This window comes from Gorilla gorilla, chromosome 1 (genome assembly GCF_029281585.2).
Source record: "Gorilla gorilla gorilla isolate KB3781 chromosome 1, NHGRI_mGorGor1-v2.1_pri, whole genome shotgun sequence".
Classification (NCBI taxonomy): Eukaryota; Metazoa; Chordata; class Mammalia; order Primates; family Hominidae; genus Gorilla; species Gorilla gorilla.
Genome location: NC_073224.2, coordinates 177317556 through 177345160, shown reverse-complemented (window position 1 = coordinate 177345160; position 27605 = coordinate 177317556). Strand labels below are relative to the sequence as shown.

Below are 27605 nucleotides of genomic sequence, written 5' to 3'. Positions count from 1 at the left end.
CTTTGTTTACCTAAGCAAGCCTGGGCAATGGCGGGCGCCCCTCCCCTAGCCTCGCTGCCGCCTTGCAGTTTGATCTCAGACTGCTGTGCTAGCAATCAGCGAGATTCCGTGGGCGTAGGACCCTCCGAGCCAGGTGTGGGATATAGTGTCATGGTGCGCCGTTTTTTAAGCCGGTCTGAAAAGCGCAATATTCGGGTGGGAGTGACCCGATTTTCCAGGTGCGTCCGTCACCCCTTTCTTTGACTCGGAAAGGGAACTCCCTGACCCCTTGCGCTTCCCAGGTGAGGCAATGCCTCGCCCTGCTTCGGCTCGCGCACGGTGCGCGCACCCACTGGCCTGTGCCCACTGTCTGGCACTCCCTAGTGAGATGAACCCGGTACCTCAGATGGAAATGCAGAAATCACCCGTCTTCTGCGTCGCTCACGCCGGGACCAAACTTTGTAATACTATTTTTTTTTTTTTTTTTTTTTTGAGATGGAGTCTCGCTCTGTCGCCCAGGCTGGAGTGCATTGGCTCAATCTCGGCTCACTGCAAACTCCACCTCCTGGGTTCACACCATTTGCCCGCCTCAGCCTCCCGAGTAGCTGGGATTACAGGCGTGTGCCACCACACCCAGCTAATTTTTTGTATTTTTAGTAGAGGGTTCACTGTGTTAGCCAGGATGGTCTCGATCTCCTGACCTGGTGATCCGCCTGCCTCGGCCTCCCAAAGTGCTGGGATTACAGGCGTGAGCCACCGGGCCCGGCCAATAACTTTATAATATTCTTAAACCACATTTAAAGATCCATATTATTACTATCATGAACAAAGGACGGAACTCTGGAGAAAATAAACTGAAGAAACCAACACAAATCCAGTGAGCTCTACTTTAAGTGGACAAGAATTTAAACTGCCAAAAATGTATATGTAGAGTTTTTTCTTTTTTTTTTTTTAAAGTATATTCCTCATGGATTCAGTACACAATTTGAGCAACTGCAAAAGAAATGAATGCCACATTATTTCTATATTATCAAACATAGGCATGTTTCAAGAAATGCTACTTGCTGAGCAATACTCAATGGCTATTATGCTGCAAAACAGGTATTTTTTATTCACTATAAATGTACCACTCTACATACTCACTTATTTAAAATGTTGAGAATACTTACAACGATGAAAGAAAAAAACATTTTTTAATCACCAAAGGCCTACCATAAGACATTACTAATAAGATGTGACTTATTTGTTAGGTCTTTTGAAAATTAAGTGTGTGGGCTGGGCACGGTGGCTCACTCCTGTAATCCCAGCACTTTGGGAGGCCGAGGCGGGTGGATCACGAGATCAAGAGACCGAGACCATCCTGGCCAACATGGCCAACATGGTGAAACCCCGTCTCTACTAAAAATATAAAAAATTAGCCGGGCGTGGTGGCAGGCGCCTGTAGTCCCAGCTACTAGGGAGGCTGAGGCAGGAGAATCACTTGAACCCGGGAGGCGGAGGTTGCAGTGAGCCGAGATTCTGCCATTGCACTCCAGCCTGCCAACAAAGCAAGACCCCGTCTCAAAAAAAAGAAAGAAAAAATTAAGTGTGTGTGTGCATATTTGTTCCCTTTCAAAGTAATTTATTTGATTCTGATCACAAAATACAGCGAAGGAGCAAGGGCAACGCCTATAACCTCTTGGTTGCACATGTTCCCAGTCTATGTGTCTATAAATACCCTTTGTACAACAGCAAACTCATGCTGTCCCCCAAGCGTTGTTTCACATTCTAGCAGCTACAGAGTATAGCATATGACCAGGTGGCAAGTTAAAACAGATGCCCTATTCACAAGGTAGAGTTCCCCTCCAAATAGTGTTCCAGCTCCCTTGTGCTACTACTACTGAAACCAAAGTAGCTGGTTGTTCCTACTACTGATCTTCTAAAATTCTTTCATGAACAAGTAGGTCACAAATTATGTCTGCACAATTCTTAGAGTGGCTTAAAGTAACCTTATAGAAAGGCAGTGACTAAGGTCTGTTCCTTGCCCCCAGCTTCCTAAATCCCAGGCTGCCTGTGGCACCTGGACTGCCCCTCCTGGGTCCCCCACATCCCAGGGCAGCAGTGAAAGAAGGGCAGGCCAGGCCAAGCATGAGGAATAAACAGTCTTTATTGGACTCAGACCAGGAGTCCATGGCTCTTGAGGACCTCTATGTATTTGTCAATTTTCTTCTCCATGTTCTTTTGGCCTGTTTCTATAGACTCATGAGCTGTCTCTTCTTCCAGTAGTGGATCTTAGCCTTCTCCTTTCTCTTCTTCTCCATGGTGGCTGTCACTGCCTGGTACTTCCAGCCAACATCATGAGCCAGGAGCCCCAGGTAGGCAAACTTTCTCACAGGCTTCAGGCACACAACCTTGAGGGCAGCAGGAACCACAATCCACTTTTTGTCATAGGGGAGTGGGATCCCATCAAACATCTTGAGGTGGTCCAAAGCAGCCTGGCCTCACTTGGTCTTGTGGGGCAGCATGTTTCGCATGGTCCACCAAAAGAGGTGGCTGGGGGCTTGGAAATGGTAGGGTCCTCAGAAAGGATTGGTGTTCATCTACTTGCAGAGGAAGGCCAGGTACTTTAACTTGTTTCTGTAGAAATTGCCAGAAATGTGGATGCCCTCGCAACACATGATCACCACCTTCCAGCCCAGCAGTACCTGCTTGGCCACAATGGCCGCTGGGCAACCCGGAGATGGCCTCAGCCTCATGCACCAGGGCCTTCCCCCTCCCAACTTTGGCAGCCACCTGGGAAAGGCTAAATTGTGTGTGTTTTCACATTTGCTTACAAACAATTATAGTACAGTTTTTAACATTTTATCAATATGTGTTGACCCTCTGTTTTGACTTAAAGTCAATTTTGTAAGACGTTAATATTGTTCCCTCAGCTTTCATTAGGTTAATATTTGCCATTATATCTTAAATATATTTTTACTTTCAATCTTTCTGGGTGCTTATGTTTTACATGGATTGCCTGTTCTTTAATAAAAGACATGTAACAGGGTTTTTTTTAAATGCAATCTGATAATCTGTCTCTTAAATGGATAGTTTAGTCCATTTATACTTATTCTTAAGACTTATATTTGAATTCATTTCTAGCAGCTTTTTTTTATTGTTTACTTTTTCTTTTTTTTTTTTTTTTTGAGATGGAGTCTTGCTCTGTCACCCAGGCTGGAGTGCAATGGTGTGATCTCTACTCACTGAAACCTCCGCCTCCTGGGTTCAAGCGATTCTCCTGCCTCAGCCTCCCAAGTAGCTGGGATTACAGATGCATGCCACCATGCCCGGCTAATTTTTTGTATTTTTAGTGGAGATGGGTTTTACCATGTTGTCCAGGCTGGTCTGGAACTCCTGACCTCAGGTGATCTGCCCGCCTCGGCCTCCCAAAGTGCTGGGATTATAGGCGTGAGCCACCGTGCCTGGCCTGTTCTACTTTTTCTAAGTGTTTTTCCATTCTTGACTTCTTTCTCTTGGACTGACTTATAATTCCACTTTCAAGCCAGTTTTTCTCCTTTGCCTATAATTTACATTTCTATTTTTTTAATGGTTACTCAAGAACTTTTAAAGTACATAGTTAAGTTTTAAAATATCAATATCTGTATTATTCTCCCAAACAATAAGATCTTAGAATGTTTTAACCCTAATCAACCCCCAATTTATACATTGTGTTATTGATTTTGTTCTATCTTAATTATTTTAACCTCATAAACTAGACTATTACAGCAAACACAGGTTTATCTTTGTTTTTCAGTTTCTTTGTTCATCATTCCTTCTTCTACCTAAAATCTTTCTTCCTGAAGTAATTCCTTTAGAAGTTACATTTTTAGTGATAAAATGTTGTAGAAAACAGTAACAATTTTTATCAGTATAAAAAGTTATTTACCTCATCACTTGCAGATTTCAAAAAAATGAATGCAAATTCTTTGCAGATCCTCCCATTAAGAAAAGTCTATTTCTCCATACCTTGAATTCAGGCTACCCTTGTGATTTGTTTTGATCAATAAATGATATGCTGTAAGAGTTTTAATCCAAGGCCACAAGAAGTCTTACAGCTTCCACTCTCCTTTTTCTGAAAACCCTTCCACCACTACATGAACAAGCCCAGGTCAGCCCACTGGACAATGGGAAAAGCATAGCTACTTTCCCAGTTGACATTAAGCCAACTGCCAAATATATAAAAGAGAGACTCCTACACCAACCTGCCTGCTAACTACCAGACATGCACAACTCCTTTACAGATCATCCAGTCCCAACCAAATTGGCCCAGACTACAAGAACTACCCAGATAACCCACAGAATTATGAGAAACACTGAACATTTGTTTTTTTAAAACATTACATCTTAAGGTGGTTTACAATGCAGCAAAAACTAACTGCTTCAAGAATGTGTTTGTTGAAAGGTAATTTTACTGGGTATGAAGTTTGTGGTCAACAATTATTTTCTCTTAACAACATTGAAGATAACACTCAATGTCTTCTGGCTTCCATTGCTGCTGTGATAAATCAGCTGTTAGGCTAATTGTAATTTCTTCGCATAGGATCTCTTTTTCTCTCTGGCCGCTTTTAATACAGTTTCTTGGTTTTGTATTCTCCATTTTTACTATGTTTAGTCTGGGTATGAATTTCTTTTTATTTATTCTTCCTAGATCCTACTAGACATCCAGAATTGAGAGTTACTACTATGTTTCATAAATTCTGAACAATTCTCAGCCATTATCTCTTCAATAATTGTTTTCTTCTTCCCTAAGTTATTTCCATTCTAGAATTCAAATTAGACTTTTTGTTGATATCACTTTATTTTCCATCTATTTACATCTTTGTGTATATTTTGTATAAATTTGTTCAGTTTTATCATCAAGTTCACTTATTCAGTCTTCAGTTTTATCTAACCTATGTTGAGCCCACCTAAATGGATTTATAATTTTAATTATAAAATCTTGAAAAAGATCAAATGAATCCTTTTAAAATCTTCCTGGTCAATTCTGAGAGTCTCTTGTTCCTTTATAATATTTTAAAATAATTATTTACTTAAATATATTAAAAGTACTTATATTCTAAATCTGATTGGTAGTCCTCTTCAGGTCTGCAGTTTGTTTTGCCATGTTTGTTGATTTACGACTGGAGCTGAAACTTTACCTGTAGAAATATTTTGAGGCCTATATTTTTAAAGTGAATTCCTCTAAAAACAATTAATTGATGTATGCTTCTGCCAGGTACCTAGGGCCACTGCAATCTAGAACCACTTTAAGCTAAACTTTTGCCTTGGAATTTTTTGAGCCACACATACAGTAGGTAAGCTTATGACCTGGAATTCTCAAGAGTTTTCTCTTTTTATTTTTTCCTGTTTCCTGTCTGACTTTTCCCTGCCAGAGCCGAAGTTGCAGCAAACAAATATCACTACTATTTCTAATATTACTCTCATGAAATCTGGTGTTAGGCATTTATGCAGGAGCATTTCCATCCTCCTTGCGTGCCAAGCTCTTTCCCTTGTAGCCTATTAAAACCAGGATGAGCAACAGCCCTAATGTAAAATTAGCTACAGAACACTTACTCCTGGGAAATTATGATTTCTTAGCATTTCTTGGCTAAATTCGTATCAACTTGACCATGCCTAGAAGATATTCCCCTGAATGTATAAATCACTATGTTACTGACAAATAGTCTTCTTAATAGTAGAAATAATGTTCTCATCCAGGATAAAGGAAGGCTGTTCTTAGGAAACAAAATGTAAGAGAAATGATTTTCAAAAATATATCAGTTTCTATAGTTAGCTAAAGTAAAGCTATCATTTCTGACTGTTTCTGAACTTCTGTGATCTCAAGTTCTTCCTCACTTTAAACCTGGACTTTTCTTATCATAGACAAATCAGATGTATATAATTATTACTTTAGAATTTTTAATGAGAGACAAACAAAAGTTGAAGAAAATAGTTGTACAAAAAAAACATTCTATATTTTATTTCTCTAAGAGAGAAATAACAAACTTGTAACTTTTATTAATCAAGAAGATCATAAGTAAAGCTACAATGACACACCACTTTACACCCACTAGAATGGTTATGATAAAAAAAACAGATAATAACAAATATTGGTGAAAACTTGGAGAAATTAGAATCATCCTAACTTGCTAGTGGTAATGTAAAATGGTGCAGCTGCTTTGGAAAACAGTCTGGATAATTCCTCCAGAAGTTAAACATGGAGTTACTATACTAACCATAATTCCTATCCTAGGTATATACCCAAGAGAAATGAAAACACATGTCCCACAAAAACCTATATACAAATTATCAACTTAGCCAAAAAGTGGAAGCAATCATTACTGATTAATAGATAAATAGAATGTGGCATATGCATCAATGGAATATCACTCAGCAATGAAAAAGAAATGGTAGTACTGACACGTTACAGCACAAACCTTAAAAACACTATGAAAACTAAGTTTAAAAAAAAAACAAAAAGGACTACATATTGCATGATTCCATTTATAGGAAATAATCAGAATAAGCAAATCTGTAGAGACAGAAAGTAGGACAGTAGTTGCCTACGGATGGAGGAGTTGAGGAAAATAGGGACTTACTACTAACAAATATGAGATTTCTTTTTGGGATGATGAAAGAACTCTAAAATTTATTGTAATAATAGTTGCACAAATCTAAGAATATACTGAAATCCACTGAATTGTATGCTTGGTGAACTGGGTGAATTCACGGGTGAATTGTACACTGAATATACACTGAGTGAACCACATAATACGTGAATTATACCTCAATAAAGCTATTTTTCTTTTTAAAGTAGAAACAACCCAAATGCTCACTGACTGATAAATGGATTAACAAAAAGTGGTGTATCCACACAGTGGAATATTGTTCAGTCATACAAAAAAAATGAACTACTCGGCCAGGCGTGGTGGCTCACACCTGTAATCCCAGCACTTTGGGAGGCTGAGGCAGGCAGAACACGAGGTCAAGAGATCGAGACCATCCTGGCCAACGTGGTGAAACCTCATCTCTACTAAAAATACAAAAAATTAGCCAGGCGTGGTGACATGCGCCTGTAATCCCAGCTACTCAGGAGGCTGAGGCAGGAGAATCGCTTGAACCCGGGAGGCAGAGGTTGCAGTAAGCCGAGATCGCACCACTGCACTCCAGCCTGGGCAACATGGGCAACAGAGTGAGACTCCGTCTTAAAAAAAAAAACAAACAAAAAAAAAAAAAAACCTACTCATATATGCTATAACACAGATGAACATTGAAAACATTATGCTGTATGAAGAAACCAGACACAAATGGCCACATACAATTCCACTTACATGAAATAATCAGAATGGGTAAGCTCATAGAGACAAAAAGAAAATTAGTGATTGTCAGGGGCTGAGGAAAAGAGAGAACAGGGAGTGACTACTAACAGGTATTGTTATGGTATGAAATGTATCATCTCCCAAAATTCATATGTTAAAGCCCTAACCCCCAATGTGACTGTAATTGGAAATAAGCCCTTTAGGGCTTATTAAGGTTAAATGAGGTCCTAAGAGTGGGGCACTAATTCCATGAAACTGGTATCCTTATAAGAAGAGGAAGAGATACCAGAGACCTCTCTCTCTCTGTGCGCACACAGAAGAAAGGTCATGTGAGAATGCAGCAAGCAGCAGCCATCTGAAAGCCAGAGAGAGATGCCTCATGAGAAACCAACCCACTGGCACCCTGATCTTTGACTTCTAGCCTCTACAACTCTGAGAAATAAATTTCTACTGTGTCAGCTATGCATTCTATGGTATTTTGTTATAGCAGCCTGAGCAGACTGATACAGGTAAGGAGTTTCTTCCTGGGGTAATGAGTATGTTCTCAAGTTAGACAGTAATGACAGCTGTGCAACTCTGTGAATATATACCACTAACTTGTATACTTTAAAAGGGTTAATTTTATGATATATAAATTAGATCACAATAAAGCTGTTAAAAAACAAAATAAGATTATAAGTAAGAACTGATGTTAGGTGTCCTGTTATTCAAAAGATTCAATGCACTTAATCTATCTAACATGTTTCTGAATAAATCTAACTAAATGTACAAAGCCTTAGCTTTCAAGGAAAGAAATTGCCAGAATTATATATAGACATCGTCTGTCCCTATGAGTTGCTTGTTTCAGAAAGCTCTATGAATTGAAACTTTTTTCTTAAGTCAGAACAAATAATTAAACTTATAATATTAACACGACAGCATGAAATAAGAGAAAGCACTTTGTAAAGCAGAATGTAAATATAACACCTCAATGATGTTAGCAGAAATCAGATCTAAGTTTTTTAAAGAAGGAAAAAATACATATTTCAAAATCTTCAAAAATCAAAGCCTACTGTAAAATCAAGTCTTTGATTTTATATTTGTTATATGGCAGACTTAGCTTCATATATATCTTAGGCTTAGAACAGTAGGATTAGCTTCATACATAGGTTTGAATGCTGAATAGCACTTAAAATGATATACAGAATTTAAAAGTTGACTTTATGTTTGCTACACAGTAGGCTTAGCTTCATAAATACGTTAGGCTTAGCACAGTAGGCTCAGCTTCATATATACGTTTGAATGCTGAATAGTATTTAAAATGACATGTAGAACAATACTTCTCAAAAGGACACAAATGCAACTATAAAATCTACTCAGATTTTGTTACACCATTACTAAAATTTTATCCTGGAAAATAAAAGTTGTAAGTAAAAGAAATAAATACTCACTTGAGTGATAAGCATTTTACAAGAAGTCTTTGACCAAAATGTTCTTTGGGTATATCAGGAACGCTAAGCCGTTCTATTGGTTCTTCCTACAAATTGAAAAGCAACACCAAAATGAATATGCTTATCATATTCCAACTCTTTAATTTTATCTTTTTAAGAACTTACTTTACTAATCTAACACTTTTAGTCTTCACAATAGAACATAGAAAAGAATGACCTATTTATCCACAGACAGAAGTCATTTGATTATAACTTACTCATTAAGAATAGTAAATTCACTAGTATAAAATGTATTCATTTATAAAAATTACAGCTTTCAGTTGCTTTATCCCCTACATTTTGTAATAAATACTATATATCAATCATAATCCCAAAAGATCAATTTTAATAATCATTTGCTTCTTTATATGCAAACATCTATACCTCATCTGGTGATGGATGCAAAGCAAAAAGTTCTTTGTGACGGTTTGATTTCCTTTGGTCATCATTCTGACGGTCTATTTCTTCATTTGGAGTTCGATCAAGTAAATTGGGAAGCAAAGCATCAGGAAGTGAATTTTTCAAGTCAAAGATACTACAGGCCCAGCTACCCCTTGGGGTATCATCTATTGACATTGAACGTCTTTTAAGGTCATCCTGTCATGCAAAACATTAAATATAAATATATTAATTAATACATTGACAACTATTTTTAAATAACTTCTTATAGTTATTTAAGAATAAAAGTATTACTTGATCATCCTGGTAGTTGTTGCCATCTGGAGCTTCATCAGATTCAAAAACTTGTTTTGGCAAACCTTTTTGCCTTTCTTTCTGTTTATCTAACGTATTGGGATTAAATCCTGTTCCCAATTTATGATATCTATTAAAGAAAAAAAGTTAAATAAATATCAACTATCAAACTTAGGAATTTTTTCACTTTTTGGGCATCATTATGTAATAAGCCAAGTGTTTTCTGCATTATTTCTTTATGTAATAAGAATCTATTCTAGCAATTTAGGTTAAAGAAAATTTCTATTCAATGTTCCTTTAACCCAGCTAAGGAGTAGAGTATGAGTTTCCAAAAGCAAATCATATTTTCCTTCTTTCCATGCCAATCATGTGTATATAAATTAAGCTGTACTTTCAATTCAGAGAATTGGTCAGTAAAAAGAAAACTTGGGAAGCCAGTAACTTGGGTTAAAGAATAAAATGAGAAATAGAAAATAAACACTGAATTAAGAATAATATAAATTTTAAAAGGTTATATACATAGAAAGCACTGAATCTTAAAATTTCAAGTAGCCAAGAAATTTTTTGCTATCTCTCATTATCTATAAAAGATCTTAACCTAAAGCTGCAGACTTGTAAAATGAAAAACAGCAAAATCTACACCATCACTGTGTACATATATATATTAACATTACATATATACACAGTTAGCTAAAAACAACTCTTAAATTAATGCAAGCTTCTTTCTTCACAATCCAATAACAACCTAATACCCAAGAACATCAAATATGAGCTGATCAAAAAGCAATTATTGTTCGTGATTCAACACTTCATAGAGCCAAACTGAAGGAATATTTTAGTTGAAACAAAACAATAATGTTCACAAGATGGTATAGTTCTTGCTATCACCCAATTTATGAGATAGTAAAGAATCACATTTGATATGAATTACTCACATCCAGTCTTGCTGCTAAAGCTATTAAAATAGCAATTACATGATATTAACATCACTGCATAATCGCAAAAGAAAGTATTTTCTCTGAAAGAACTAAAGACACTCAATATAATAACATGAAAGTTATTACTTAGAAGCAGATATCTTAATCTTTAATGGAATGTTTCAAGTGTCTTAATTTGTAAAGCTGCATACGTAAGCTGCTCTGATAAATCAGAATGCTACTGAATTCTATACTAAAAAAATTGACAATATGAAATTCAAGAAAGCAAAGAATGATTCATGATCAATACTCTCTTCTATGTCATCCTGTCCTCTAGTCTGTTGCTATGATAAGGCTCTAATAATTACCCATTCAACCCCACACACATCACCATTTTTCTGACTTGTTTCTTAGCATTCTCACTCTCATTTACGGTTCCAGCCACACTGTCCTCTTTACTCTTTGTTCCTTGAACATTTCTAGCATGCTTTCAATATGGAGCCTTAGCATGTATTGCTCTTCCCTCTGCCTAATAACATTCTTCCCCCAGATATTCACAGGGCTCACTTCCTCCAGGTCTCTGCTCAAAATCACCTTATCAGTAAGGCTTCCTCTGATTAATTATATAAAACAGAAGGTCGAGCATGGTGGCTCACACCTGTAATCCCAACACTTGGGGAGGCTGAGGTAAGAGGATGGCTTGAGGCCAGGAATTCAAGGTAACAGAGAGAGACCTTGTCCCAAGTAAATAACTAAATAGAAACCAAAATAAATAATAAAATAAAAATATTTGTCCCTCTTCTTGGCCCTCTCTATCCACTTCATCCTACTTTTTTCTCCACTGACTCACCTAGATCATATTTAGTCTATATTTACCTGTGTTGGTTTATTGTCTATTGACAATCTCATCTCCCACTAGAATATAAACGCCATGAGGGTAGAGAGTTGGTTTCGTTCACTGCTGTATCATCAGTCTTTAGTATAGTGCCTGGTACATATAAGACTCTCAATAAACACTAACTGAATAAATAAATAAATGAAGTACTTTTGTGTCCCTTTATCATACTGTGCTGAATCGTGGAAGAATTTTGTGGCTTCCAAAATTGACAAATGGGATCTAATTAAACTAAAGAGCTTCTGCACAGCAAAAGAAACTACCATCAGAGTGAACAGGCAACCTACAGAATGGGAGAAAATTTTTGCAATCTACTCATCTGACAAAGAGCTAATATCCAGAATCTACAAGGAACTCAAACAAATTTACAAGAAAAAAACAACCCCATCAAAAAGTGGGCAAAGGATATGAACAGACACTTCTCAAAAGAAGACATTTATGCAGCCAGAAAACACATGAAAAAATGCTCATCATCACTGGCCATCAGAGAAATGCAAATCAAAACCACAATGAGACACCATCTCACACCAGTTAGAATGGTAATCATTGAAAAGTCAGGAAACAACAGGTGCTGGAGAGGATGTGGAGAAATAGGAACATTTTACAGTGTTGGTGGGACTGTAAACTAGTTCAACCACTGTGGAAGACAGTGTGGCAATTCCTCTGGGATCTAGAACTAGAAATACTATTTGACCCAGCCATCCCATTACTGGGTATATACCCAAAGGATTATAAATCATGCTGCTATAAAGACACATGCACACATATGTTTACTGCGGTGCTATTCACAATAGCAAAGAGTTGGAACCAACCCAAATGTCCATCAATGATAGACTGGATTAAGAAAATGTGGCACATATACACCATGGAATACTATGCAGCCATAAAAAAGGATGAGTTCATGTCCTTTGTAGGGACATGGATGAAGCTGGAAACCATCATTCTCAGCAAACTATTGCAAGGACAAAAAACCAAACACCGCATGTTCTCACTCATAGGTGAGAATCGAACAATGAGAACACGTGGAGACAGGAAGGGGAACATCACACACAGGGGCCTGTTGTGGGGTGGGGGGAGGGGGAGGGATAGCATTAGGAGATATACCTAATATAAATGACGAGTTAATGGGTGCAGCACACCAACATGGCACATGTATACATATGTAACAAACCTGCAAGTTGTGCACATGTACCCTAGAACTTAAAGTATAATAAAAAAAAAAGAAAAGTTTATCACATGGCTCACAGACCTCCCTAAGGGGGGAGCCCGAAAAAAAAAAAAAAAAAAAAAAGAATTTTGTGGCTTCATCTTATAGCTATTTCACTTTTCAGCTGTATCCACACCACCATTAAGCCCATCTGCTGAGTCTGTAATACTTTTTTCACTAATCAAAATTTTAATTTCCAAAGATAACAAATTGATTTTTATATGGTTAAAATACCTTTCACATTTCTCATGCACATTACTCTCATGTATGTAAGTGTATTCTTTACGCTTACAGATCTTAATCTGTGTTCCATTAACTATTTCCTAAATTATTACTTCTTTTATTTGTAGATGGATAATTCTATTTCAAGTGTATTGGTTTGCATCAAATACTTGGCAATTTTGGGTTCTATCGTAATTTTTTAATTTGTATCCCCCACATCTGTCTTAAACTACTGTATCTGCTTACCCCAGCCCATATCCAGTGGTTGCAGGGAAAGGACAGATCACGCCACCAAGCAAAGTCTGCCAGTACCTAGTCTTCTGGGTATGAGGAATCCTTCTTCCTCCAAGATGTGCTCACCCTGGGTGCTATCCTATTAGCCTAAGCCTCCACAATTACTGATCCTAAATAAATAAATAAATAAAGGCAGATATCTCTGCTGTCACTGTGCACACATGGTGGAAGAGGTTTCAGAGTAACTACATATCCAATATTTACCAAGTCTCCCTTTCCATTGCCTGCATTCACTGGTTCTGAGCTTAAAGCACTACTGAAGCTTTTGCATGTGTCTTCTCCTTAGATTATTCTGTACTATAGTTTTCTCTTACATTCCAATCACACCTATCTTCTTTGTTTCAGAGATACCTCATAACTTCTAGTTCACCAAAAGTACTCCCCTTGGTCTTCCACTTACCAGTGCATATAATGTATAATATCTAGTATAATAGAAAAAAATAAGGGCTTTAGAATCTGATGCCCCTACATTCCAATCCTGACTACCCTATTTTTTGGTTTGTGGGATCTCAGAGAAGTTACCTAACTACTCTGAGCCTGAGCCACCTTATCTGTTAAAACTTAAATGAGATGAGTGCAAAGTGCCCAATAAAATGCCCAGCACACAGTAAACCCATAAATGTTAATTCTCTTATCCTCTTGCCTAAACCAAGTGTTAACAACCCTGTGCTTAGAAGTAGCAGATTTCCATGATTCTGAGGTCAATATATTTTACAACTAACCTTTTTATTAAGATTTCTGATTATAGGTTTCTAACATATATGCACAGAGGTAAAGACTTTTGAATTATCTGACTGAGAAACAGTATTCTTCAGTAATGTCTAAAATTTGGCTACCAGAATACTTATCAAAATTGTAAGTTCATAAAAACTGCTCTTCTATATAAAGGGCAGCAGACTTTGCTTTTATTAGGTCACACTGAAACTAAAAAGCATGTCAGCATTATCCCCCAGAGTGATATTTAACACAATGTAAAGCCTAGTGAAATAAGACAGCCATGAGGGCAAAACAATCAGCAATGGATATATCACTTTTGCTAGTGCTATTTTGCATAGATTATTTCATTTGTGAAAACTATAATGCCGTATCAGAATTCTCCACTACTTCAATCATATCTCCTTCAGAAAAATCAAATAAGGTTAAGAAGATTCAGTATGAAGACCCTTCTCCATTATGCAAATTAGCAAATGATTATTGTGTAAATCAGTTTTATTATACTTCTTAATCTGACTTGCTATTGCACAGTTTATTAGGAAAATAAATTTTGGCTAGAACAAAACATTATTTTTTACAAATATTTACCTGATTGGATGTAGAGGTCAAAGACCTATAAATATTAGTTAGAAACAGCAGAGACCTTTCAAATAGCTTGGTCTGTAAAACTGCCTATTAATTTTAACTTAGCTATTTAAGTTTCACTAAACTGGATTCTTTTTGAGAAATACAAATTATTCATCAATATCTACCCAATATTTCCTAAAAGAATTAGACCACAAAATCTTTATCATACATTATTAGCTCTTAATGATTTATAATAATACAGAAATACTATTTTCCCATGAATTATATTTTACAAAGAAAGTAAAAGTATTACAGAAATCCTAAGGAGTAAATAGCTATACACAAAAGTTCTTTTGTTTCTTCAGCTATTTTGTTTAAATAAATTTTCAGGTCTCATAAACATTACGAATCTGCCTTAATCCATTTAGAAATCTTACTCAATATTTGTAAATGTTGTAATAAACATATAACTTACTTTCTGATGACAATTGCCCAGTCTTCTGTATAACTTCTTATACAGTCTCTAACATGTGGATCCATTTCACTGTTTTAAAAAGGAAAATACATTTGTAATTTAGACGGGACAGCACTGATGTTCATTAATTGGGTTGCTACAATTGCTGTTTGCGTAACAGGAAATGATGATGCTACAAGAAATAGGCTCTAAATAAAATAATGGAAGGTAGCCTTTCTATAGTTCCTCTAAAGCCAAAAATAAGTCAATGTCTCCTTACCTTTCTTCAGGTACAGCTGAAACAAGAGTTCTGCAGTCCCGAGGACTATAAACAACTTCAATATCATCTGGAGGAAATTCAATCAAATCCCGTAAAGGCCCAGAATCCACAGCCAAAGGATGAGTAATGAGGTAATCTTCCAAATCCACTGGATCTACTGCTTCGGTAAGGGGCACCTTTGTAAAAAGTTGGGATAAGAGATGGGTAGAAAACAAGAGGTGAATGTAATAATTTTAAAACTTAAGGCAAATAACATTTTTTTAAATAAAAGCTTTTAATCTAGTTCTTTCTAAAATTTTCACAGATATTCAACCAGATGCACTAAAGAAAACACAAAGTGTTACCCTTCTTGCACTCCTTGATGTTTTGGGTCATACTCTCTTTAATGTCCTTGCTGACACTTTGCCCAGAACTCTCACATAAAAACACTAGTAAGAATTAACAGTTTTATTCTACTTTATAGTTTACAAAGTACTCACTGGAAGGATTATTTTTGCTTTTTTATATCTTTGGATATTTAAAAAAAAGTAAGTTGCTACGTTTCTAAACAGTGCTCTTACTTTATTTCTTGTTTTTGTTGATTATCCTAGTAAAAACATATAATCAGACTGGGGTAGGCTAAAAAATGTCCCTCCAAAAATTCTCCACATCCTAACACATGGGCCCTGTTACATGTCACCTTATATGGAAAAAAATAAAAAATAAAACAGTCTTTGCAGATGTAATTAAGGATCTTAAAACGGGAGTATTATGCTGGATTATCCAGCTGGTTTCTAAATACAATCACATATATCCTCATGAGGAGACAGAGGGAGATTAGGCTATACACAGAGAGAAAAAAAGTTGTATAAAGATGAAAAAGAGAGAGATTTGAATATTCTGGCCTTAAAGATAGAGATGATGTGATCACAAGTCAAGGAATGCCAAAGCCATCAGAATTTGGAAGAGACAAGGAACTGATACTCCAGGAGAAATCTGAAGAAAGCACAGCCCTGCCAAAACCTTATTTTAGTCCAGTGATACTGATTTCAGACTTTTGGCCTCTAGCACTGTGAGAGAATAAATTTCTTTTGTTTTAAGTCACCCAGTTTGTAGTACTTTGTTACAGTAGCCATAAGAAAGGAATACACAGGCCCTATTAAAACTACCCATTAATAATAATAAAAGACTGGTAGCATTCTTCAGCCAAGTTTTTAACAAGATACTTTTTAATAAAATACCATACTTCTTATCTAGTTCGAAAAAGAAAAAAAAATCAGACAAACCTATAAAGGATATATAACAAACATGCAGTTATAGACTAATGAAAATAAGAACATGTTATTTCTCAGGATAGTCATCTGGAATAAAAACACTGAAACCTGCCTCTGTGCAGGTGCACATTATTAAACAGAAGGTGCTTTAACCTATGCTTCTTTGGACTGAACTTTTTTTTTCTTTTCTTTTCTTTTTTTTTTTTTTTTTTGAGAAGGGCTCTTCCTCTGTCATTCAGGCTAGAGTGCAAAGGTGCAATTTCAGCTCACTGCAACCTTTGCTTCCTGGGCTCAAGGGATTCTCCCACCTCAGCCTCCCAAGTAGCTGGGATTACAGGCGTGAGCTACCATGCCTGGCTAATTTTTGTGTTTTTTTGTAGAGACAGGGTCTCGCCATGTTGCCCAGGCTAACTTTGGAACTCTTGAGCTCAAGCAATCCACCTGCTTCGGCCTCCCAAAGTGCTGGGATTACAGGTGTGAGCCACGGCGCCCAGCCTGGACTTAACATTTTAAAGATATTGAGTAAAATAATAAATAACACATCTTAAACACTCAAAAGATAGTAGTTATTTATCATTATCAGTATATGCCATCTCATTTAAACTTCCCCCAAACCCTGTAAGTTAGATACTATTTCAATTCTACAAATAAGGGCATTTGTGCTCAAAAAAGTTAACCAACATCTGAAAATATAATAGCCACAAAATGGTAGAGCAGAAATTTGAAACTGGGTTTTCGAGCTCTAAAATTTTTTCTATGATTTTTTCTCTCATAAGCCTTCTACCTTACCTGTCTTATTAAGTACAAATTATTCTATGATGTTCTTAACAAAGAAAAAGAAAGCAATCCAACAGGAAAAGAGAAATCTTCTTTAACCATTGTTATTAGAACTGGATATCCACATTTAAAAAATGAACCCCAATCTTTGTATCACAACATATACAAAAATTAAACTGAGATGGATCACAGACACAAACATACATGCTTAAAACTATAAAGCTATTTGAAGAAAACACAGCAAAATGTCCTTACAATTTGGGAGTAGGCCAAGTTTTCTTACACATGAAAAAATAATCATAAAAGAAAAATTTGATTCCTTAAAAGACACTGTTAAGAAAATGATGAACAAGCCACACTAAGAGAAAGTATTTACAAAACATTTGATAAAGGACTAGTACTTAGAATATATGAAGAAGTCCTGTATCTCAATAATTTTTTAAAAAGACAAACCCTCAAATAAATGGGAAAAAATAAAGCACATAAAAAAGTGCTCAAACATCAAAAGTCACTAGGGGGTACTTTCCCTTCTGGAAAGATGAAGTAGAAGTACTTTTCTCTATTCTTTCCAATAAGTACAACAGCCTAGATATTACATAGAAAACAAACCTAAGATGACTCTGAAAGGTATAGAGAAAAAGGCTGGCGGGCAGGGACATCAGAACCCAGGCAATGGCATGACAGTGAGTTACTTCAAAATTTCTTTTTGCCTTATACATTCCAGACTTAGAACCAGAAAAGCCCACAACCCAGAATACACCAAGAAGCCCTAGGGGTGGGAGGGCCGGGGGGTGGGGAGCCTATTTTCCCCAGCCAAAAGATCAAAAAAGCAGCAGCCTGACAAAACAAACATTTAGACTATAACTGCACAAAGGCCAAGGGGGGAGCTAGATTTCTTCCCTCACAAAGCTGTAACAAGGCATCCCAACTCTCCCCACCAGGGTAGTATCAGAGAAGCACAAGTAGGGTGTTGGGATTTTCCTATCTACCGAGCAATAATGAATCTCTTACTCCCAAAGTCTCAGTAGAGACCACTAAGGGAATCTGGACATCAACTCCTATGAAGCAGCAACATGGCTCCTCTTTCCTTTATCACTTGGGAACTGTCAGAGAAGGTCCAGTGGAGAGTAAGTACGTTCACCAATGCCTAGTGTAACAAGGTCATACACCCTTGGGTGTCAGTGGTGGCCATGTGAGGAACAGTAAGGAGCACTACTACCCTTCCCAGCTAAATAGTGTGGGCTGTGGTCCAGTAGAAGTGGGAACCCTCCCTCCTGCTCAACAGTAAGTAACAAGGAGTCCTTCCCCTCCTTGTATACCAAAAGAAGACAAATAAGAAATCTGAACTTCTACTCCGTCTGGCCAAAACAAGATAGCATCCACCTATAACTAGAGCAATATCAAAGAAAACCAGCTAAAATATGTTTAAATAAGACCTAGAAATTAACAACATAAGACCCAAAAGGTCCAAGTTCCAATAAAAAAACTCTCATCATACTAAGAACGAGGAAAATCTTAACTCTAATTAAAAAGACAACTTGTAGATGTTAATACCAAGATAAGTGATCTTAGCATTATATGACAAAGATTTCAAGGCAAACATCAGGAAAATAATTCAACAGCAATTGTAAACACTCTTAAAATAAATGAAAAACCAGAAACTCTCTGTAAAGAAACAAAGTCTCGGCAAAGAAACAGAAGATATAAAGAACTAAATGGAAATTTTAGAACTGAAAATTCAACAGACAAATTCAATAGTAGAAAAGAGGGGACAGAGGAGGTAAAAATCAGCTACCTTGAAGAAAGAAAAACAGAAATTATCCAATCTGAACAGCATTAAAAGAAAAACAGAGTGAAAAATCAAAACAAAACAAAAACAAAAATAAAAAGCATCTTCAGGGACAAACTACACTAAAATATCAAATACTGGCATCACCAGAGTCCTAGAAAGTGAGAAAAAAGAAGGCAGGGCTGAAATATATCTGAAAAAACAATGGCTGAAAACTTCTAAATTTCATAAAAAGATATAAGCCTACAGACTCAAGAAGCTAAGCAAACCTTAAACAGGAAAAACCCAAAGAAATATGTACCATGACACAGCAACCAAATGTAGACAAAGAAAAAAAAAAAAAGAAAGAAAAGAAAAAAGAAAGGCCAGGTGCAGTGGCTCACACCTGTAATCCTAGCACTTTGGGAGGCAGAGGCAGGCAGATCACCTGAGGTTAGGAGTTCGAGACCAGCCTGGCGAACATGGCAAAACCCTGTCTCTACTAAAAATATAAAAATTAGCCAGGCGTGGTGGCAGGCACCTATAATCCCAGCTACTCGGGAGGCTGCGGCATGAGAATCGCTTGAATCTGCCTCCAGGAGGCAGAGGTTGCAGTGAGCCAAGATTGCACCACTGCACTCCAGTCTGGGGGACAGAGCGAGACTCAGTCTCCAAAATAAAACAAAATAAAACAAAATCTTGAAAGCAGTGAGGAGAAAATGACACATTACCTCTAGGAGGAAAAAATTCAACCTAGATTTCTCATAAAAAATCATGGCAGTCAAAAGAAAGTGGCACAACATTTTTCAAGTGCTGAAAGAAAATAACTGACCACCTGGAATTTTAGATCCTGCAAATATCCTTGAAGAATGAAGGGGAAGGCCGGGCGCAGTAGCTCATGGCTGTAATCCCAGCACTTTGGGAGGCCAAGGCAGGTAGATCGACTGAGCTCAGGAGTTCAAGGCCAGCCTGGGAAACATGGCAAAACTTCAACTATACCAAAAATTTACAAAAAATTAGCCAGGCATGGTGGCATGCACCTATGGTCCCAGCTACTCCGATGGCTGAGGTGGGAGAATTACTTGAGCCTGGGAGGCAGAGGTTGCAGTAAGCTGAGATTGCACCACTACACTCCACCCTGGGTGACAGAGTGAGACCCCTGTCTCAAAAGAGAAAAAAAAAAAAAAAATGAAGGGGAAATCAAGACATACTCCAATAAAATAAAACTAAGAGACTCTGTCACCAGCAGATCTATTCTAAAAGAATGGCTAAAAGAAATTCCTTAAACCAAAACGAAATAATAAAAGGTATCTGGAAATATAATAAAAGGTATCTGGAAATATTAAGAAGGAAAAACAAACAGCACGAGCAAAAAATATAGGTAAATACAATAGACTTTCCTTTTCCTCTTGACTTTTCTAAATTGTCCAGTATGATTCTAAGTGTTTATAGAAAAATGTTTAAGACAATTATATACAGGAGAGGGTAAAGGGATGTAAAAATAGGTAAGGTTTCTACACTTTACTCAAACTGGTAATATATCAACACCAATACTGTGATAAGTCATGGATATAACACAATACCTTGTGCAGCCACTAAAAAAGCTATACAAAGAGATACTCTCCACAACACTATAAATCAAAATGGAATTCTAAAAAATGTTTAGGTAACCCCAGAGAAGTAGAAAAAAGAAAACAGAGAGATGAAAAATAGAGAATAAACAAAAAATAAAATGGTAGATTTAAACCCTAACAGAGTAACAACATTAAATTACAAATTTATACATTGTATTATAAATGTAAATGTAAACAGTAAGAGATTAGCAGAAGGGACTTTAAAATATGACCTAACAATGTGGTATCTACAAATAACTCACTTCAAATAACACAACATAGGTAGGTTGAAAATAGAAGTATGGAAAAAGATCTACCAGGCGACAATTATTCAAAAGAAAGCCAGAGTGGCTAAGTTAATAATGGAAAACACAGACTTCAGAGCAAAGAACTGTATCAAATAGAGAGGGACATTACCTTCATTATAAAAGGAATGATCCAAGAGGACATAGCAATCTTAAATGTGTATGTACTAAATAATAGAGTTATACTCTGTGTATGTACTAAATAACAGAGCTATAAAGTAGGTGCAGCAAAAACTGATTGAACTGAAAGAAGAAATAAGACATATCACAATTATACTTGCAGAATTCAAGAGATCTCTTTTCTGCAGATTCTAGAAAATCAACAAGGATATAGTATAATTCAAAAGCACCATCAACCAATAGATCTAACCGACATTTATAGAACACTCCACCCGATGACAACAGAATATACATTCTTTACAAAGGTCCCAAAAGTATACACCAAGACAGACCATACTCTGACCCATAAAACAAACTTCAACAAATTTAAAAGAACTGAAATCAGACAGAATGTGTTCTCTGACTATAGTAGAATCAAACTAGAAAGTGGCAACAGAAAGATAATAGGAAAATCTTCAAACACTTAGAAATTAAACATACTTCTAAATAATCCATGAGTTACAAAAGTCTGAAAAATGAAATGAAAAAATACATTGAACTAAATGAAAATACAACATAAAATTTGCAGATAGGGAAATGTAAACCAAAAATATAAGTGAGATACCACTTGGTACCCATTAGAATGGCTATTATTTTTAAAATAGTTAATAACAAGTGTGGACAACAATATGGAGAAATTTGAACCCTTGTGCATTGACAGTGGAAATGTAAAATGATACAGTTGCTAAGAAAAACAGATTGGTGGCTCCTCAAAAAGCATACAATAAACACAGAATTACTCTATGATCTAGCAATTCCAGTTCCAGGTATATACCCAAAAGAACTGAAAACAGTAAATCAAAAAGCTAATTGTACTCTCATGTTCATAGCAGCATTATTCACAATAGCCAAAAGTTTGCAAACAACCCCAATGTCCATCAAAATTAATAAATAAACAAAATGTGGCATATACATATAGTGGAGTACTATTCAGCCTTAAAAATGAATTAAATCAGCCAGGCATGGTGGCTCACATCTGTAATCCCAACCCTTTGGGAGGCTAAAGAGGATCACTTGAACCCAGGAGTTCAACACCAGCCTAGGCAACATAGTGAGACCCTGTCTCTATAAAAAATACAAAAATTAGCCAGGCATGATGGCATGTGCATGTAGTCCCAACTACTCAGGAGGCTGATATGGGAGGATCACTTGAGCCTGGAAGGTCAAGGCTATAGTGAGCTATGATGGTACCATGGTACTCAGCCTCGATGATAAAGCAAGAACCTGTCTGAAAAAAAAAAAAAAAAAAGATACAGGCCACAACCTGAATAAACCTTTAAAACATTCTGCTAAGTAAAATAAGCTAGACACAAAAGGACAAATACTGTATGATTCCACTTACATCAGGTACACAGAAGAGGCAAATTCATAAAGGCAGGAAAGAGAATATATTATCAGGAGTTGGGAATTGGGGAAAATGGGAAGTTATTGTTTAATGGGTACAGGGTTTCAGTTTGGGATAATGAAAAAGTTCTGGAGATAAATAGTGGTGATGGTTGCACAATACTGTAAATGTACTTAATGCCAGTGAATTGTATAAATAAAACTGGTTAGAATGGTAAATTTTATGTTATGTATATTTTACCACTATATCTATTATATATACAAATATAGCATGTAAGTATATATTATACATATATAAATATTTTTTTAAATTCAATTTTTTTTCTAATTCAGCGTTTTTTGCCCAGATATTATTTCTAGGGCAGTATACAGCTCAGAATTTAAAATGTCACAAATAAATACTCAGTGAAAATAATGACAAAACCTGGGAAGTCGCTACCTATGACTAATTCAATGGGTTCATGGATTCTAGGTCCTAGTGATGTGGAAGGACAATTGGAGTCAGGGTACCAGAACAAGAAGGCCATAAAGATAAGAGGTGGTGATCAGAGAGTGGGAAGTGTAAAACTAAGATTACATATGGGTTATAGTTATTCATAATGACAAAAATCTAAGGTCTGATTATAGAAATTTTGAGTAGTTAAGGTGTAATTCAGGATGCAAAATAATATCACTGGAAGAGAGGCGTTCAAGACACCAAGAGCATTTTGGAAGGATTATCTCCATGTACATTGAAATCAGCCAAAAATCCATATATTCTAAAATTTCTGCAATTAGCATGTTACTGTAATTAAAAGTAAACTTCGTGTTTTCAAATTTTAGTAACACAAACATTATATCATTATAAGTCGATCAAACTGTTATTTCCCAGTTCAATAACACGTACCCTTTCACAGCTAAATGGAAAATGCTAATATATAACTCCACTCTATCATGCTTATTTGCTTTTTTCAGTTTCCCACAGCATTTTGTAAAAATGACCTCTAATTTTAAGACAAATAGAGGTATGTTTTTAATTCATATTTCTAATATAATAAATATTAGTTTTTATCAGAACTGAATTTCCTCATGCCAGCTTCTTTAATAAGAGAACATTTATGTCTCTGACACAGTACTGGGCTTACAGTAATAATTCAATGAATATAAATTCATTTATCTTAAAGGGGACAGATAATACTACAAACCCAAATAATTTACTTCGGTGCTTGTTTCTAGAATAGATTCCTAAATTTTCACATAATGAATCACCTTCAGTCTTTAAAAGTTCTAGGGCCGGACGCGGTGGCTCACACCTGTAATCCCAGCAATTTGGGAGGCCGAGGAAGGTGGATCACAAGGTCAGGAGTTCAAGACCAGCCTGGCCAATATGGTAAAAACCTCGTCTCTACTAAAAATACAAAAATTAGCTGGGCGTGGTGGCACATGCCTGTAGTCCCAGCTACTCGGGAGGCTAAGGCAAGAGAATCGCTGGAACCCAGGAGGTGGAAGTTGCAGTGAGCTGAGAACGCGCCACCGCACTCCAGCCTGGGCGACAGAGTGAGACTCGGTCTCAAAAAAAGAAGAAAAAAAAGTTCTAAATGTAAAATTCCAGGATTGATTAAATCCTGACTATAAAGTTTCAGAGTTGGCTAGGAAACTAGCAATTCTATAACACCCCCAACATCCTCTCCCAACTCAGATTTCAACAAAATGAGGTAACAAGTAAGGTTATGAGACTAATGACGGAAACCAATTAGCTCTTATCTTTCCACTATTTTTTCATGGCCTAGTCAATCATACACCAATAACAGACTATATTTTGAATACGTTACTTACTGTGGTGTGATGGGATATATTGCCAACAATATTAAGGTTTTTGAGCAGTTGGGGAGAACCACTATACTGTCCGGAGATCTGCTTCCTAACTTCGGCTGCCACCGTTCTACAATGAAGAAAGCAAAAACATACGCATTACTGAAAAAAAAAAAAAAAAAGCTAAACTAGTTTAAAATGGAGGGAAGCTAAATACATTAAAGATTCATTCAAAGAAAAACAAAATCTCAGCATAACAATAAGGCTAGAAATTCATAAAATATTTTAGGAAATACTTTTCTAGTTTATAATTACATTACAACGTCTTATGTTGATGTAGGGTACAAGACTGACAGACAACCTACATGAGGTTTTTTCTTATATGGCATTTTAGGGAACACACTTTGGCCTACAATAGAGCTGCAACTATAGAGCTGGCTCTATAGTTGGGAGCTATAAAAAGATGTGTATATTAAAATGTATATACTTTAAAGTATATACTTAAAATGTATATTAAATTAAAATATATATACTTTAAAGTATAAGAATTAGGAATAAAAAACTCTAGAGTGTTTTCAAGCTAATGATTTAATTCAGAGCCCTGACCATCTTGGTCCCCATTAGAGTTTCCAGCTGAGTTTCAAGATAATCTCATTTTCCTAAAAGTATCCAGATTTAAGATATAATCTTCTCCTACTTCTTCTCTTCAATTCCTCCTTCCTTCTTTCATATTCAATCATTTCACACACTTTTACTGAGCACTGTTATGAGCCAACTACACAATTGGAAATGTTTACACAAAAATAAGAGTTATCATTCTTTAGGGCTTAAGATACTGAATTAGCTCAACCTTTTTCAAGTAGGTGACTTGAGGTACTTTATATATTTGTGTTTTAAAAGGCTAACTTCCTATTCATAATTGCCAAACTTTAGAAGCATCAAGCTATCCTTCAATGGGTAACTGGATAAACAAACTGTGTTACATCTATACAATGAAGTATTATTCAATGATAAAAAGAAATGAGTTATCAAGCCATGAAAGACATAGAGGAACCTTAAAAGAATATTGCTAAGTGAAAGAAGCCAATCTGTATGATTCCAACTATATTTTATTCTGAAGAAGGCAAAACTATGGAAGACAGTAAAAAGACCAGTGGTTGTCAGGGGCTAGAGTGGGGACAAGAAAGGAAGAATGAATAAGTAGAAATAGGGTGATATGGTTTAACTGTGTCCCCACCCAAATCTCATCTTGAATTATAGCTCCCATAATTCCCATGTGTTGTGGGAGGGACCCTGTGAGAGAAAACTGAATCATGGGGGCAGTTTCCCCCATACTGTTCTCGTGGTAGTGAAGAAGTCTCATGAGATCTGATGGTTTTATAAGGGGTTTCCCCTTTTGCTTGGCTCTCATTCTCTCTTGCCAGCCACCATGTAAGATGTCCCTCTGCTCCTCCTTCGTCTTCTGCCATGATTGTGAGGCCTCCCCAGCCATGTGGAACTACGAGTCCATTAAACCACTTTCCTTTATGAATTACACAGTCTCGGATATATCTTTATTAGCAGCATGACAAAAAAACTCCTACATGGGATGTTTCGGACAATGAAACTATTTAGTTAATAACAATGTACATCAATATTGGCTCATCAATTATAACAAATGTACCACACTAATGCAAGATGCTAACTGGAGAAATTTGGGAGAGAAGAGAGGATGTATAAGAACTTTCCATACTTTCCATTCATTTTTCTGTAAACCCAAAACTGCCCCCTCCCAAAAAAGTCTACTAGTTTAAAAAAAAAAAAAAAAAAGTTAATGACAAGGGAGGAAGACAACAGCACCAAAGCACCAAGAAAACAATTAGAGGTTAGAGCTGAAATCTGGAGAGAGAATGAAATCTTTGAGAGGGAGAACAGATTCAGGAGAGGGCAAAGGGCGAATTATGTAATCCTTTGTCTGAAAAGACAGGAACATTCGCTTCAGTTTAGGACTCCATTAGGGCTTTTATTTATTTATTTGAAACAGAGTCTCACTGTTGCCCATGCTGGAGTGCAGTGGCGCGATCTCGGCTCACCAAAACCTCTGCCTTCCAGGTTCAAGCGATTCTCCTGCCTCAGCCTCCCAAGTGGCTGGAATTACAGGCGTGCACCACCACGCCTAGCTAATTTTTTTGTATTTTTAGTAGAGATGGGGCTTCGCCATGTTGACCAGGCTGGTCTCGAACTCCTGACCTCAGGTGATCCACCCACCTTGGTCTCCCAAAGTGCTGGGATTACAGGCACGAGCCACCGTGCCTAGCCTCATTAGGGATTTTAATGAAGCCTATATAATGTGAGTATTCATTATAATGTTTAGCTTGAAGTCCTTACATATCCTGATCCTCTCATCGAAGCTGAGATGAGACTATGTAAAAGCCTTTAAAAAGACACAAAACAGGCCAGGTGCAGTGGCTCGCGCCTGTAATCCCAGCACTTTAGGAGGCCGAGGCCAGCAGATCACGAGGTCAAGAAATCGGGACCATCCTGGCCAACATGGTGAAACCCCGCCTCTACTAAAAATACAAAAATTAGCCAGGCGTGGTGGTGCCTTGGCTGTAGTCCCAGCTACTTGGGAGGCTGAAGCAGGAGAATCGCTTGAATCCACGGAGGTTGCAGTGAGCCGAGATCACCTCGAGCCGAGATTGCGCCACTGCACTCCAGCCTGGTGACAGAGTGAGACTCCATCTCAAAAAAAAAAAAAAAAAAAAAAGACACAAAATAAACTTTCTACCTCCCTCATTGCTACTCACCTCACTCTGCCAATCTCAGCACTAGCTCAGTGTTTCTGGGGCTAAATCATGAGTAAACTGAATAGTAAACTGCTGTATTTCATCAAATTCAAGATATCACTGGCCGGGCACGGTGGCTCACACCAGTAAACCCAGCACTTTAGGAAGCCGAGGCGGGCGGATCACAAGGTCATGAGATCAGAACCATCCTGGCTAACATGGTGAAACCCCGTCTCTACTAAAAATACAAAAAAATTAGCCAGGCGTGGTGGTGGGCACCTGTAGTCCCAGCTACTCGGGAGGCTGATGCAGGAGAATGGTGAGAACCCAGGAGGCAGAGCTTGCAGTGAGCTGAGATTGCACCACTGCATTCCAGCCTGGGCGACAGAGTGAGACTCTGTCACAAAAATAAATAAATAAAAATTTAAAAAATCACTAATTGTTAAGAAGTGATATTACTCCATGTACAGCTAATAAATAAAAACTTTGCCAATTAACCACCATACCATCAGTTAATTGAAGATTTCAGATGTTAAAATGTGAAATTTAAAATAATGAAACATAGTTACTTCAAAAAGAGGCAATCTTTTGTTTAATAACAGACATAAAAACGATAATCCTCATATTACAAATCTTTCTACATGACATTAATTTCCCCCCAAAAAAGAAAATCTATTAATTTGAAAATAAGCTGTGATAATGCAACAAGAACCATTTCCAAACAGAGCTATAGTAGCCATAAAAATATGTGCAACCCAGACAAGGGATGTATTTACAACTGGGACCTTCTGCAAAGATTTCATAAAATGGTGGTGAAGGA

At 36.8% G+C, this 27605-nt stretch overlaps 1 protein-coding gene and 1 pseudogene across 13 annotated transcripts in view; both read right to left on the bottom strand.

Moving 5' to 3' along the window:
• The window catches only part of DOCK7 (dedicator of cytokinesis 7), a 239067-nt gene that overhangs the window by 189695 nt on the left and 21767 nt on the right, over positions 1 to 27605 (bottom strand). For all 13 annotated transcript variants that reach the window (XM_019019154.4, XM_019019163.4, XM_055362977.1 and 10 more), the window contains exons 2-7: positions 24045 to 24150; positions 15011 to 15186; positions 14752 to 14820; positions 9461 to 9590; positions 9152 to 9364; positions 8729 to 8814 (exon numbers count right to left, since the gene is read on the bottom strand). In XM_019019154.4, the coding sequence (XP_018874699.1) occupies positions 8729 to 8814; positions 9152 to 9364; positions 9461 to 9590; positions 14752 to 14820; positions 15011 to 15186; positions 24045 to 24150 (780 nt within the window). The remainder of the gene's footprint in view (positions 1 to 8728; positions 8815 to 9151; positions 9365 to 9460; positions 9591 to 14751; positions 14821 to 15010; positions 15187 to 24044; positions 24151 to 27605) is intronic.
• Positions 1473 to 8171, bottom strand: LOC129527146 (large ribosomal subunit protein uL13-like; annotated as a pseudogene).